General features: G+C 44.7%; 2 protein-coding genes across 3 annotated transcripts in view; one reads left to right on the top strand and one right to left on the bottom strand.

The window, feature by feature from the left end:
• Nucleotides 1–538: 538 nt before the first annotated feature.
• On the bottom strand, nucleotides 539–3,257 carry PTRH2 (peptidyl-tRNA hydrolase 2). Of its 2 annotated transcripts, none has more exons than XM_083173767.1 (2): nucleotides 2,891–3,257; nucleotides 539–1,108 (listed from the first exon to the last, which is right to left on the bottom strand). In XM_083173767.1, exon 2 carries the CDS (start codon nucleotides 1,096–1,098, stop codon nucleotides 583–585), a length of 516 nt encoding a protein of 171 aa, XP_083029893.1. In that variant the 5' UTR covers nucleotides 1,099–1,108; nucleotides 2,891–3,257; the 3' UTR covers nucleotides 539–582. The 2 variants fall into 2 exon arrangements, with proteins under 2 accessions (XP_083029893.1, XP_083029894.1); XM_083173768.1 differs by lacking the exon at nucleotides 2,891–3,257 and adding an exon at nucleotides 2,763–2,882.
• The window catches only part of VMP1 (vacuole membrane protein 1), a 195,307-nt gene continuing 182,800 nt past the window's right edge, over nucleotides 2,882–15,388 (top strand). The window contains exon 1 of the mRNA XM_083173766.1: nucleotides 2,882–3,063. Within this exon, the coding sequence (XP_083029892.1) occupies nucleotides 2,934–3,063 (130 nt within the window). The 5' untranslated portion in view covers nucleotides 2,882–2,933. The remainder of the gene's footprint in view (nucleotides 3,064–15,388) is intronic.

The following is a 15,388-nucleotide window of genomic DNA, read 5'->3' as shown; positions in this document are numbered from 1 at the left end:
TGTCATTTTTAAAGTACTTCATTGGTCTCTGAGGTCTGAACAAATGAGGGGGTGATGTTCATATATAGGATCACCCCTGATCTGCAGCAACTCCATGATTTCTTCATCACTCCAAGTTTAACATGGCTGTACAGTGCAGTACACTACACTTCTTGCTGCTAAATTGTATTTGTTAGGCTTCTCCTCACTGTGCAGTGCAGAAAAGTATTGTGTGCTCTGCAGGACTCAGCTGACTGGACACTGAAATCAATCAGAACTCTACTCAGAGCAAGGAAATAACCCGGGTCTGCAGTTTTAATGCACAATAACCCCGGTATGACCCACGTATAACCCTTCTTTTTTACTGTGTTGAATGATCAGGTTATTTGACCCGGGTTATTGACAGTGCACATCAACCCGGGTTGAATCATCAATAACCCGGGATGTGAAAGGGGTATAATGTGTCCTTATTGGGGCATATTTTCATAAAGGGTCTTAGAAAATACTTAATACAAAATTGGGGAAAACATGCCTAGAATCAACCAAGAACAAGAATAGATGATTTGTCAAACATTCATCTTTATTACAGACAACATAGTGACTTCAGTACAGCTTTAAATGTCCAGTCACTTTATCAATTAAATCACTTGCACCAGGACCTACACCGAGAACAGTCCGAGAGCCTGGTGCTATCTGTGTACGACCAGCATCCTGTATCAGGCTAATGGTCAGTCCCAGAAGTTTTGCTTGAGTAAGAAGGTCAACCAAGGCTTCTTCATCTGGTGCTTTCAACACGACTTTCGGTTGCCCACAATATTCCCACTGTTTCAGTAATTCAGGATTTCTTTTGAGCACCTGTTTGTACGCAGATACTGCAGCATGTGAACACTGTGCAGCAACTTTTCCTTTCCCCATTTTCAAATCATTCCGGACAACTATTACCATTTTGAATTCGCCGCTCTCTCCCATAACAGATGTGTTACTTTCCACCTCATTTGCTGCTGTACTTCCTATGTTTCGGGAATGTCCATAGCGACCACGTAGACGCCAGCCTAGGAACAGCCCACATGCTATTCCTGCTGCCAATGACAGAGTTCCAGCGTTAGAAACGTAATCCATTCCCGGTCACCTAAAAACAAGACAAGTTTCATTGCAATAATAGTGATGAAAATGGGTATGGCTATTAGGCATGATTCTGGTTGTAAAAGCAAATTCTCTCTCTAATGGACAAAACCATGTGCACTGCAGGGGGGCAGATGTAACATGTGTAGAGAGTTAGATTTGGGTGGGGTTTATACTTCAAATGGATATCTATATCGCAGTGTAAAAATAGAGCAGCCAGTATTTACTCTGCACAGAAACAAAATATCACCCAAATCTAACTCTCTCTGCACGGTACACCCCCCCCCCCCCCCCCCGCAGTGCACATGGTTGTGTCCGTTAGAGAAATCAGGCCCATAGTGTGTTTGTCACATACTATAGGACAGATGTTGCCAAACACAGCCCTCAAAGCACCCCAACTGCCCAGACTTTTAGTATGTCCATGCTTGGCTACATAGCGTTCCAGTATCACGGCTGGGTGGGGCGCCAGGGAAAAGGGAGTACTTTGAATGCGGTGAACCCAGGCTCGTCGTAGGTGCTGGGCTTCCACCGAGTGCTCCTGACGGGCCCAGCTGTTTTATCAGGGTGTCGCTAAACAGTCTATAGCTGGGGTAGCCAACTCCATTCCTCGAGAGCTACCAACAGTGCATGTTTTCCATATATCCTCACAGAATCACAAGTGAATTAACTCCACCTGTGGATCATTTAAATTGTGTCAGTGAGTAATGATTACACCTTTGCAGCAGCCAGGTTGTCTGGAAAATGTGAACTGTAGCTCTCGAGGACTGGAGTTGGCTACCACTGGTCTATAGTAAACACTAGCTAAAGGGGGTGTGGTATGAAGTCTGCATAGTCGCATAGTACAGAACGGAGCCATACACAACAGGCCGTGTATGGGCTCCTTTACACCGACATTGGAACCCCGACTGCCGGGACTACGACAGGGGGGTCTGCACAACAAAGCCCCTTGCGAGCTTGCCTCATATTCTATTCTCCCTCTATGGGGGTTGTGCCCCCCCCCCACAAGGGGGTATAGCCTGTGTAAGTTGGGATCCCGTCTGTTGGTGTACTGACCGTCGGAATCCCGACTGTCGGGAGGCCATCCGGCACCCAGCTACAGGTGACTAAATAAGTACCTCAGTCAATTTGAATTAACCATATATACCCAATCATGGACATACGTAAAATGGGACCATTGGGGTACATTGAGGAACCTCTGCTGAAGCAGGCTTTCAATCATTAATTTGCAGGAATACTAGTGGGGCAGATGTATTAAGCCTTAACAAGAGATAAATGCAAGGGTGATAAAGAGAGATAACCGTCCAGCCAATCAGCTCCTAACTGACTTTTTTCAAACACAGCCTGTAACATGGCAGTTAGTAGGTGATTGGTTGGATGTTTATCTCTCCTTATCACCCTTGCATTTATCTCTTGTTAAAGCTTAATACATCTGCTCCACTGTTCCAAGTAGAGGCAGGTGCGCAGAAGAACTAACAGCGGGCGGGCGGTGAGGGGAACGGATGGACAGACATTGCTGCTGCCGGGTATGACAGGAGGGGGGACAGTACTGCCGTGTGGAAGAGAGGGGTGTGGGGGGGGGGGTGAGTGTTGTTGGGGTACTGATGCTGGCGAGTGGGAGAGCAGGGAGATGTGGGCACGTGGAGCTCAGCAGCACATAGTACCGGAGGTATAAGCACGGGCACGCAGCAGCCGCACAATGCGGTTCGGGGCTGAGGCAGTGCCATGCTGCGCCCGGAATGTGTGCATCTGCCACTACCAGCGTGAGCCGTGACATATAACTGGCACCTACCGCAGCAAACTCCACAGCGTGCTCGTACAGCGGAAATACTGCCATGTTGGCTCCTCCCCCTGATGAGGACCATGGATCACGTGGGTGTGTCGTCAGCACAGGTCCTATAGGCCACTTGGAAAAAGCATCTACTCTACCGGGACAGATCGCGGGTGAGAGGCGGCGGGGAGGAGGTGAGTGAGCCCGGGCGGGGGTGCGCGGGGATCGGGTGTGCTGTACTGGGCCGGCGCCACCCGCTCAGCACAGCCTGAAAGCAGGCAGGCGCCGGCCAGGGGAGGCGCTCTCCCAGTTCTGCCACTGTCGCTGCCGCAACCTGATCCTGTCAAAATATATGACAGTCAGCGGCGCCGGCAGCGAGCTTGATGACAGGCAGGCCGTGGACACTAACAGGCAGTCTGTCACCCGCCTTTCATTTTGTTATTGCCTCACTGTCCCTGCGCAGCTTGCGGAGTGGGAGTGAATTGGATACGGACGGGACACACACACACACACACACACACACACACACACACACTCAGGGAAGCAGAGCTGGGGTATAGCCTAGGCGCACACACACACACACACACACACACACACACACACACACACACACACTCAGGGAAGCAGAGCTGGGGTATAGCCTAGGCGCACACACACACACACACACACACACACTCAGGGAAGCAGAGCTGGGGTATAGCCTAGGCGCACACACACACACACACACACACACACACACACACACACACACACACACACACACACTCAGGGAAGCAGAGCTGGGGTATAGCCTAGGTAAGTTTCGGGAGACAGGGATTAGATCAGGGTTGATTACCTCAGCCTCTCCATGAGGGAGAAAATTTTCTGTTCCTGGCCTTCCCTGGTAATGTATGATTACCCTCACCTGTGGGGAGCTAGTTAATTGATAGGTGTTTCACCACAGGCAATCATACATTAGCAGGGAAGTCCAGGAACAGAGCATTTTCTGGTACTTGTGTAGAATCACGGCTCCCACGATGGGCATCGTATACGGAAAAATCGCATCGTATGAGTTGAAATCAAGTAAAATGCACCCCAAATGTCATTTTTCACACTGTACCACCCCCACTATCAACGCCAACCCGAAGAGTGGCGAGCGCAGCGAGGGGACACGGATACCTGTGAAGGTATCAGCGAGGGGACACGGATACCTGTGAAGGTATCCGTGTCCCCTCGCTGTGCTCGCCACACTTTCTATTCTCAACTCCACGCCGACGTGGATAGTGGGGGTATGAAAAGGTCGTAGGACGCGTACCGCCGCCGCTCGGGTTGGCGTTGATAGTGGGGGTGGTACAGTGTGGAAAATGACATTTGGGGTGCATTTTACATGATTTCAACTCATTTCCATAATTTCAGTGAAAAATGACATCGCATCAGATCGCATGCGATCTCATGCAATCGCATGCGATTTTTAACAAAAATGCATAAAAACACGGTAGCATCGCATGCCATCGCACGCCACTACTATGGCATGCGATGGGAGAACACAAGTACCCATTTTCTCCCTAAAGGAGAGGGTCAGGTAGGCAATCCTGGGTTTGATCTTGGTGGAACTTAGCTGCGATGTACAGTGCATCATTATGTGCAAGCGGCACTACTATGGGCATTACATTTAAGGTGCTCTACTGCTGATGGCATTACATATAAGTAACATAACTGCTGTGGGTATGATGTGTATAAGGAACACTACTTATTATTGTGTATAAGGGTCACTACATGAGGTGTAAAGTGAATAAGATTGTCCTACTGTGGCCTAATTTGAGAACACACCCCCTTATTTGTGTTGCATTCTCTGTCTCTTTTATAAACAGGTGCAAATTAATAGCGTCATCTGTTTGTGCTAATGTATGTACTGCAGGTGTGTGTGTGTGTGTGTGTGTGTGTCCAGTGCAAGCGCCCCCCCCCCCTTGCCGACGGATTGGATTGGGGCGGGCAGCGGGCGCCAGGAGCTAACTACCGCGCTTCAGGGGGGAAAGCAGCAGGTTGCTGCTATTCAGCATGGGGGGAGGGCAGCGCCGGGCACTGACTGCGGGTAGGCTCCAGTCAGGGGTGGGGACGGGGGGTTGTACTCACCTGCTCCTTGCTTCATTGAATTGGCTGTGTGTCCCGTTCTGCTGCAGCTTGCCAGCTTTCTTCCGACTTCCTGGTCTCCTCGGCGGCTCACTACCGCCCTCCAGTGGCCGGCACCCTAGGCAAATGCCTAAAGCTGCCTAGTGGTGGCGCCGACCCTGTGTGTGTGCGCCTGTATGTCTGTCATCGATTTTATGTTGCTCTGGTTACATAAAGCTGCAATGTATGATACTGATAATCACGATGTACATGGCCACCAAACACAAGGCGGGGGGAGGGGGGGGGGCATTTATGTGTGAGTGGAATTAAAATGCCATGGTGGGGCAAAATGTCTAGTGTTACCAGAAGTGCTGGGGAGCGGCCAACTTCTGCAGCTGGGGGGAGCATCATTCATAGTTACACCACTGATTATACATGCATGTTTCATTGGTTTTCATTGGTTTAAATGAATTGTGAAGTACTTGTGGCCAGTTCCACTATATGAAACAATCTCAATGTCACCCTGAAAATGTGTGAGACTGTCATTAAAATAACTCTTAACCAGTGGTGTGAAGGAAGTCCTTTTACTAAGAGTATGTTTATGTAATGAAACCATGACTCCGTATACTCAATACTCATTAACATTTGGACTTTTGGTCAGAAATGTCAGTGTTGACTTGTTCTGATCCTGTCCCATTTACATGCATTTTTTTCAAGTGGCCCGTACCCCAATATTGTAAACAACTTCAAATCTAACACCCACAACTCCATAGTCAGCCTGCCCTGAAAAACGTATTTAGAGCAAAGGATTTAGGGGCCCATTTATTATGGTTTACTAATCAATGTGATGTTGTATGATCTTACCGCCCAGGATTGCACTGCAGTATGCAATCCCATTGGCAGCATGTAATAATGGTCACCTGCAGGGATGAGGGCTCTGAAAGGACCCTGTCCCTGTGATCTGCTTTACCGTGGGGTTCTACACATGTTCCGTCATCCGTTCCACATATTGGTAAATCAGGCAGCATCGCATCCCCATGGAAACCGGGGTTTGGTCATTTGGTCTACAGCATGATGGTCGACAAGCATTAGGTCGCCATTGGGCCTAGGTTGACACATGCATTAGGGCGACAGTCAAAAGGTCGACATGTTTTGTTTTTTTTAACTTTTTTTGGAGCCGACAGGCGGTATTTCATTCCCTACCATCCACTAGGGCGTGGTGGGCGAATAAAATAGTGTGCCCGAAGCATGGCGAGCGCAGCGGTCCTACATTTCATTGTCCATGTCAACACAACATGTTCCAACAGGCGGAATTTCATGCCCTACCATCCACTAGGGCAGTGGTTCCCAACCCTGGTCCTCAAGTACCCCTAACAGTGCATGTTTTCCAGGTCACCCAGCAGGAGCACTCATTATTCAGACACATTTCAAAACATCACAGGTGGAGCTAATTATGTCACTTGTGATTCTGTGTGGAGACCTGGAAAACGTGCACTGTTGGGGGTACTTAAGGACCAGGGTTGGGAACCACTGCACTAGGGCGTGGAGGGAGAATAAAATAGTGTGCAGAGCGTAGCGAGCCATGCGAGGGGACGCAGTGATATGTTTCAGTGTCCATGTTCACACATGTGCCGACAGGTGGAATTTCATACCCTACCATCCACTAGGGCAGTGGTTCCCAACCCTGGTCCTCAAGTACCCCCAACAGTGCATGTTTTGCAGGTCTCCACACAGAATCACAAGTGCTATAATAAGCTCCACCTGTGGATCTTTTCAAATGTGCCTGAATAATGAGTGCACCTGCCATGTGACCTGGAAAACTGTTGGGGGTACTTGAGGACCAGGGTTGGGAACCACTGCACTAGGGCGTAGAGGGAGAATAAAATAGTGCGCTGAGCATAGCGGGGCACCATGCCCGAGGCATGGCAAGTGGATGCGGTGCTACGTTTCAGTGTCCATGTCGACAGTGTCGACATTTGGCTGAAATAACAGTGAAAACACCATGTCGACCTAGACACATGTCTACCAACATGTTGTAGACCAAATAATCCACACCCTGGAAACCATGGAGATGAGGCTGTGTGTGGAAATGACGGGATCAGATATACCTGCTGCAGTCCCTCCTGCATGTGGGGGAGAGCGGGGTGCACTTAATATTTGTGGATATTCCTCTGAAAATAGGTGTATTATAAATGGGCCCCTTAAGCTGTGTATACGCTGTGCAATTTTGGCTATGGACAATTTTGACCATGATTTCCCGTGAACTGCCCAGAGCCCAAAAGCCTACGAATTTGACGATCTTCACTTGTGATTTTTACCGTCTATTTAGCCTATGGCCAAATACTTTACAAGCAATATAGTCAAAATTCCCTTGCCTGCACAGTCTTTTTATCAATATGATAGAGACCTTATGGGGATGTACACCGGTATCGCAAGTGATTTTGGCTAACGTTCTATGAGATTTGGACAATACAGTCAAAATTGTAAGCCAAAATCGCACCCTGTGTACACAGTTTACTCTCACAATGTGGTATCTGGACGATAGATCTACAGAGTCTAGTACAGTGGTAGCCAACTCCAGTCCTCGAGAGCTACCAACAGTTCACGTTTTCTAGGTGGAGGACTGGAGTTCGCTATCCCTGGTGTGTAGTAGGTAGTCAATAGGTTGTCCCCATATGACTGACAAGTTCAAAGGTTTGTTATGACCGTGATGAGCACATTTTCTTACATCGTTTTACCAACAATCACTTGGTTTACTATCCATGTGTTCTACAATTAGTAACCTGGGGTGAGAGACTTTGCTCAAAGTGTGGCAAGCGTATTAATTTCTACTGATTATATATTAAAACCATACAACATTTAACCCAAATAACTGAAAAAAAGAAAAAACCCTGATGAACATTTGTTGACAATTTGTAGCTGTCAACCTTAACCGCTGTCTACCTTTTATACCTGTCAACCTAAATTCTGGACATGCACCACCCTCCCAATGTATGTTTTTTTTTTTTCGTCCTTTGCAAAAGTAGACATTTGAATTTTAAATTGTCTGTCTTTCTTCCTAATAGTAGCAGTAATTATTTTAAAACAGGCTTATTTCAATGTACATTTTTGTTAAGGAAGAATCTGTGTATAAAGGCCACACAATAAAAATCCTGGATGTTTGTAATATTACCAAATTTGACCATACGCTTGATCTTGGTGGTCACATCCAGCTTGATTGTATATACTGTACATAATAATTGAGACCACTGGATTGATGCTTTTCATTCACGAGAAATTAAAGTGTATTACCCATCTCTGATGAGGGTGATTTGTTTTAGGTTGAAGGATTAAAGTGGAACACCTATACTTCATGTTATAGGGTTTACTTTAAAACCCATTACATTTATTTTTAGATGTTTAGAGGCCTAATCATCGAGTTCTCTCTTTTTTTTTTTCCTCTTATTACAAAATGTGGTAGAAACTTGAGTTTCTGCATTCCTAATGGCTTACTACAGGATATTGCACAGAAATCTCCCTTAGAAGACTAATGCTGGGTACACAACAAAACGATTTTGGCACAATCCCATCAACCTGGATCCAATTCAGACTGATTGGACGCAGATTGGATGCAGATTTGGGCAAAATTGTTTGGTTGGTTCTGAATTGGATCCGAATCCGATCCTACCTGCTGCAGGTAGGATCTGTAAAAGATCCATTCATCTGAATACAGAGGGGATCGGATCGTATGTAAATCGTATGCAAATCATACGATACGATTTGCATCCAATCCAAATCGTTTTGGTGTGTACCCAGCATAAGTAGCACCGCAGATTGGGACTACAATCTGATCCCTATGTACCAAACTCTGAAAAGTGAAGTTTTTCATATGGTTTAAGCCTGTGGTGGCATACTTGCAGGACAGACATCATCCAATCTCTCCATTTCTGCAAACTGTTAATATGCTTATGTGAGGTGTCCATACCTCCCAACTTTGGTAGCTTAGCAGGCGGGACGCTGCTGCTGCGCGCCGGAGGCGCGTTGAAATGTTGGGGGGGGGGGGCCTAATTTGGGGGCGTGGTCTATACGCGCTGCTCTCCCGTGAGGCCACGCCCCCATGCATGCGCACAGTGTTTATTCCCTGCTGCTTAGCAGCTGACAGGGGGGACTCCCAACAGCCCCCCCACACCGCGGGACACTGCCGCCCGCGGGTGGGACAGCGGGACAGGCCCTGATAATCGGGACTGTCCCGCTAAAATCGGGACTGTTGGGAGGTATGGGTGTCAGATTTGCCCTAGGAGTCTTCCTCAAACTTGAAAAACTCCTCCAAAATGTTGGATAAATTACTCCCAGGGACAACGGTTATTGTTACCACCATTAATGGCTAAACTTGGCCATGCTAAAACTGATGCAGGGCATGCTGGGATGTGTAGTTCAACAGCTGGTGTGTCAAGGTAAGCCATCACTGGTTACCACTGTCCTTGTAGGTTTCAGTTAGTACATAGCAAGGATATTTTCATAAAAAATACCCTCTGCAAAGCAGATTATTATTACATATGCCCTTAACCCTTCTAGTTTCAATTAAACCTGTCAAAATGGGTGTGAAAATTGGCAAGCAAACATTTTTTATTCATCATAAGGACCTGTAATGTTTACCTTGTATAGGAAATATATTCTTTCTTACACAACAATTTTATTTGAATTTATATAACAAATGTGAGCGATGCTGGCATTTATAGCCTATATTTTGCATACCTCTCTCAGAGCTGTTGGGACTCATATTTTGCGCATCTCACAGATGTGGGCATTTTAGCAGATATTTTGCTCATCTCACAGAGATGGCACTCAAAGGGTTAAAGCTAAACATCCACAATTTTTATTATGTTAGCTTATAGAAACTAACATTTTTTTTATATTTTTAATGTTTTGAATGTGAGAAATTTTAGGTTAAATTCTAATTAGGCTTTCATAATGCCAAAATGTGATTTGTTTATGTAAGGAGGATTACCTTAATTCATCTTGATCTCGGTTCAAATTGTAAAATGTGTTCATATTACACATACAAAGGGCGATATATCCTATTGCCCTTAATGCTTTTTCGGTCGTTAAAAACGTCCAGATATTCCGATCAATGAAGGAGGGTCATTATCATGGTTTCCAATTAATGGTCATTTTTATTGTCTGTGAATGGACCCTCAATTGGGCAAAAACGCAATGGATCAGGGTATGTCTGAAATTTATGCGTTATCATGGGCCCAGCGGCTGCTTATTGGGGATTATTCGAGGTATTGAATATGTTCCCATAACTGGACTGCAAGGCATTTTCACAAAACATTGACTTTTGGGGGTATCCTTTTAGCAGCTGTACTTTGCCACTGCTAATAGTTTTCCCAGGAGTTATCCTTTTAGCCCTGTTGCCGGCATCATTTTTACCAAATTTCCTGCTGTATTATGTTGAGGCACGCAATGCATAATACCCGAAAAAAAATTCCATGTTTTTAGAAAATATCTTGTTATTGGAGAACATTCATTGCCTAGCACCAACTAATTTGGTACATTGACAAAGCTGTGAACTATGTAAGGGTAAATATTTATTTATACCTTTTTTTTTTTTTTTTAAGGCAAGAGCTGCAGAAATATTATAGTGGGTACACTCTGTTCGATATGCCATTCAATTTCCACTATATAATCTTGCTTGACAAGACTATTTTTCTTTTTTAGATTTCCACTAAATGTGCATTGGGATCAAATGTGAAAAAAAAACATTCAATGCCCAGTCAATTTTAATTCAGTTTTGCTTCTATAAGCAAAATCGAATAGAAAAATAGTGCATATCTCACCGTGTGTACACATTACTGTATTTCTCCACCCCTCCGTTGTACATTATCTAAAACTAGATGTGGTGAAAGTTATTTTTTTTTATTTGATTATGTTAGTAGTTTATTGCAGTCTTACAAATGAAATGTGTTGGTCGGTTGATGTAATAAGATTTCTCCAAAACATTACCTTTTAGAGAATGCAGATCTGAAATCCGGCGCTGTATTGTATTTGCGGTACTTGTGAGTTATCCGGGCGTCCGATTTTTAAATCGGGTCGGATCGGGACATCGCATCGCATGCGACCATCGGATGCGATGCGATGACCCGATTTTTCCATAGGAATCAATGTTAAAATGGACTGAGTCCATTTTAACATGGAATTCAATGGGAAAAAGGGGTCCTTTTCATACCCCTACTATCCAAGTGGGCATGGAGTTGGATATAAACCTGTGGCGAGCGTAGCGAGCCACCGAGCCCGAAGCGTGGCGAGCGTAGCGAGCCCCGCGAGGGGACACGGAATACCGTCCCCTCGCGGGGCTCGCTTCGCTCGCCACGCTTCGGGCTCGGTGGCTCGCTACGCTCGCCACAGGTTTATATCCAACTCCATGCCCACTTGGATAGTAGGGGTATGAAAAGGACCCCTTTTTCCCATTGAATTCCATGTTAAAATGGACTCAGTCCATTTTAACATTGATTCCTATGGAAAAATCGGGTCATCGCATCCGATGGTCGCATGCGATGCGATACGATGCGATGCGATATCGCATCGCATCGCATCTGATTGTATGCCTTAACTTAAGGCATACAATCAAAAAATCGGACGCCCAGATAACTCACAAGTACCGTATTTGCTAGTGTCTGTTTCTGAAGACTGATGTTCCTTAGGCTTGAGTGCTCTCATGTAACTTCAGAATGGAATTGACTAGTTCTTGTTTATTGGTGCTTATTCCTCTATTGTAATACTATTAATCTAGCCAGTAACAATACCCATTAGCTAGAGGGGCGCTGTCTTACTTTCAGTGTTCAAAAAACTTAGCTTTTTGCCCCTAGAGCATTATGCTCCTGATGGCTTCAGTGAAACAATTTGGTAATTGCTGGGTACCTACTAGGTAAAATTGTCATGCACATGACACACAAGCCCGGCAGTGTAGGGATGGCCATTCGTACCTCCTCCACTAATATTTGCCATCAATGGATGTTTTAGCTGGAACCATGAATAGTTTAATACTATCTGGTCATATGCCATTGATGGAGTCCTTTGCATGTGCACAACCCCCGGGTAGCTTTGTTCTAAGGTTATAGCACTGTCTTCTTAACTATCCACTTGTTCTGTCACCTACAACAGTGATGCCTATGACTTGCCCTGCAATATAACTGAGTTGACAGACACAGCTGTTAGCCACCAGCAGCCAATCACCACAGTTCATCACTGTGGACAAAGGGAAAAACCAAAACCATTGGGGCCAAGGCTACCACCGGTGACAACTATTCAAATTGCTGCCATCGGTGGCAGTAGTATTCAACAATGGTGGGAGACAATTGATGGTTGTTCAATTCAGTTGTGCTACCACATGGGCTCAAATGCTGCCAGCGCTGACACTTCTGTTGGCAGTGCCAAAGCTATTAGCAGAAATGTGCAAAAAGTGTTCAGGTTGGGTGTCCAACTTTTCAGATTGTTGGGGCACTATATACAGGTTTTGTGCAGCAAGAACTGGCACTTCTGGACATGATGAAACAAAGTGCATACAAACAAATTCATACCACCCAATGCAGTCTTCAAGGTTTGGCACCCCTCATATGTGATCTTTGGATTTTTTTTTTACACAATATAAGCCTATGGGCTGCCTTTTGCAATACACCACTGGGAAGGATCCTTTGTGATACTGCTCAAGCATACAGTGTTAAGAAAAACCCACTGTGAAGAGTGGCAGGGTGCCTCGCATGCAAAATGCAATGCTTGATGCATCCCACTCTGTGTCATAATATGCTGGTTTTCTGGTAGGCAAAACACCTGTAATACCACCCCAGTTTTGAATTTTCTCATGCCCTTTTGAAGCCAGTTCTTCCCTGGTCATGGCTTGATGTGAAATGGTGGACCTTGGTTGTGCATCCCATGTTCGTCCAGTGTTTACGACCTCACTTGCACGTAGCCTTTCTCTGCTTTTCTCTCTAGTGTTGCATTAGATTGTGTGTGTGTGTGTGTGTGTGTGTACAGAGGGAATCGAAAGTTTGGGTACCCCAGGCAAAAATTCATTTTAATGTGCAAAAAGCAGCCAAGGAAAGATGGAAAAACCTCCAAAAGGCATTAAATTACAGATTAGACATAATTATACCATGTTAAAAAAAAAGTTTGATTTTATTTCCGTCATTTACACTTTCATAATAACAGAAAACAAAAAATGCCGTCTTCAAAAGTTTGGGCACCCTGCAGAGTTTATAGCATGCACCGCCCCCTTTGGCAAGTATCACAGCTTGTAAATGCTTTTTCTAGCCAGCCAAGAGTCTTTCAATTCTTGTTTGAGGTATCTTCGCCCATTCTTCCTTACAAAAGTCTTTGAGATTCTGGGCTGTCACTGACGCACTGCTCTTTTAAGGTCTATCCATAGATTTCAATTCTGTTGAGGTCAGGAGATTGTGAAGGCCATGGCAAAACCTTCAGTTTATGCCTCTTGATGTAATCCACTGTGGATTTTGAGGTGTGTTTAGGATCATTATCCATTTGTAGAAGCCAGCCTCTCTCTAACTTCAGATTTTTCACAGAGGGCATCAAGTTAGCGTCCAAAATTTGCTGGAATCTTATTCAAACCATTTCTCTGACGAAACGCATTAGGGCGTGGCCTGTGATACCCGTGCCTGCCTGTGACCTGGTGCTTTACCTGGTCCGCGTCCTCCCCGGCTTTAGAGACCTGCTTATGCAATCCAGCGTGTGTGGTTTCCTTGGATCCGGTGCGGAAGGAGTGTACAGTGGAGCAGTGTGCTACGGCTGTTTATCTTTATATCATGTGGTAGCCAGACCACAATGTTGTTTTAAACGGTACGAGCATCTGCTTTTACTTGATTTAATAGGAGCTATATATATCTCTATATCTATCTATCACTCCAGACAGCGGCACTCCCTGTTCTTCATCAGGAGTAAAGTTGAAAACGTTGATTACTTACCTGTTGGACATTCCTTTATTTTGCTGAGTGCCGCCGTCTGGAGTGATGTGTGTACCCTGAGGAGATTTGGAAGGCACCTCACTATTATACCACTGGTTATATATAGTGACTGGGTGGTGGCGGCACTCGCTGAAATAAATACACCAGGAGTCTGGATGATAGCCCAATCTATCATCCAGACTTCTGGTGTATTTATTTCAGTGAGTGCCGCCGTCACCATATATCCCGGTCAGCACAGCGGGGGGCTGTTGACAAAGGCTAAACATACAGACACTTCTTAATATTTAATTATTAAGTATTCCTTTGGATCTGAATTATTTTAACAATGCCAAAAGAATAATTTTTTTTTTTTTTTTTGGGCTGTACAGTGCTTCCCTTTCTGCTCTGCATCTGTAGTCTTCATTTTATTTTATTATTCCTTAGAATGCAGTCAGACAGGATCAACTTACACTTGCAAAGGTCTCTTGCAGTGTGTACCACAAATATCAGCTGAGTAGCAGGATGTTCTAGTTCCTGGTCATGCTAGAACTCTTCTCCGGTTACAGGCTTGTAACTGCTACTTGAAGATAATCTGGTTAATTGCCAATATATGGAGAAGGAATTTTCTTAATATGATGCACTAAAGGACAGAATTTTTTTTTTTCTTCCAGTTTTCATCTTTATTTACCAGCAAAAAGAACTAAAAATAAAGTCACATAAAGAAATCTGATATTCAAAGTTCCAAAGTATACAGTAAATATTTTATTCTATCAATAAGTATTAAGTGAAAAATATAAAAAATTTCATAGTAAAGTATATTTTATTGTACAACTGTAAGGCCAGGAGAACACTCATTATTTTGATATCTTGGTTAAGGTAATTGTACAAAATACACCAATAATTATCTTATTTAATGATTGCTTCAGATTTTTCCTTTTTGTATAGTTATCAAACTCGTACAGTACATGTAGAAATTATATTTTGAAATCACTTTTTTCTTTCCTTTGCCCTATTGCAGTTTTATAATATCTTTTTTTTTGGTTCTAATCCGAAATTGTGGGATGAACTTAATGGATTTTAACAAAATAGTTTTTTCTGAACTATTAAGAAGTTTCCTTGCTCTTTCATATTACCATTTAAAGGGGGGCAGCAATTAGCCATATTTTAATGGGAGTGAAAAAAAGCTGGTAGCTTTGGCCTTTATCCCTCTGGCTATTCAATTAAATCCCCCTTCTTTTAAATTAATCTGTTTTCAGGTGTATACCCATAGAGGACCTTATTCTGGTCCATGCACACCCGTGCAAATTCGCAAGGGTGCACAATGTTTTACAACGGCGCATTTCTGCGTAAATGCGCTGTGTGTAAGCGGCCACGGCGAGCAGAGGGTTCACCGGGCGCTCTCACACAACAATGTGGGGAGGTGGCCGGGGGGACATGGGATACTGTTTCTTTCTTCAACTCCGTGTGCCGGCTCCAATTCCTCACGTCGTGGCGG

This window comes from Crinia signifera, chromosome 2, assembly GCF_055691185.1.
Source record: "Crinia signifera chromosome 2, ASM5569118v1, whole genome shotgun sequence".
Taxonomy (NCBI): Eukaryota; Metazoa; Chordata; class Amphibia; order Anura; family Myobatrachidae; genus Crinia; species Crinia signifera.
Note: the sequence above shows the minus strand (reverse complement) of the source record. Positions and strands in the feature narration are given on the sequence as shown.

Excerpts from the sequence above, each read along its gene's own strand:
- PTRH2 (XM_083173767.1), bottom strand. The coding sequence starts at position 1,098 with ATGGATTACGTTTCTAACGCTGGAACTCTGTCATTGGCAGCAGGAATA.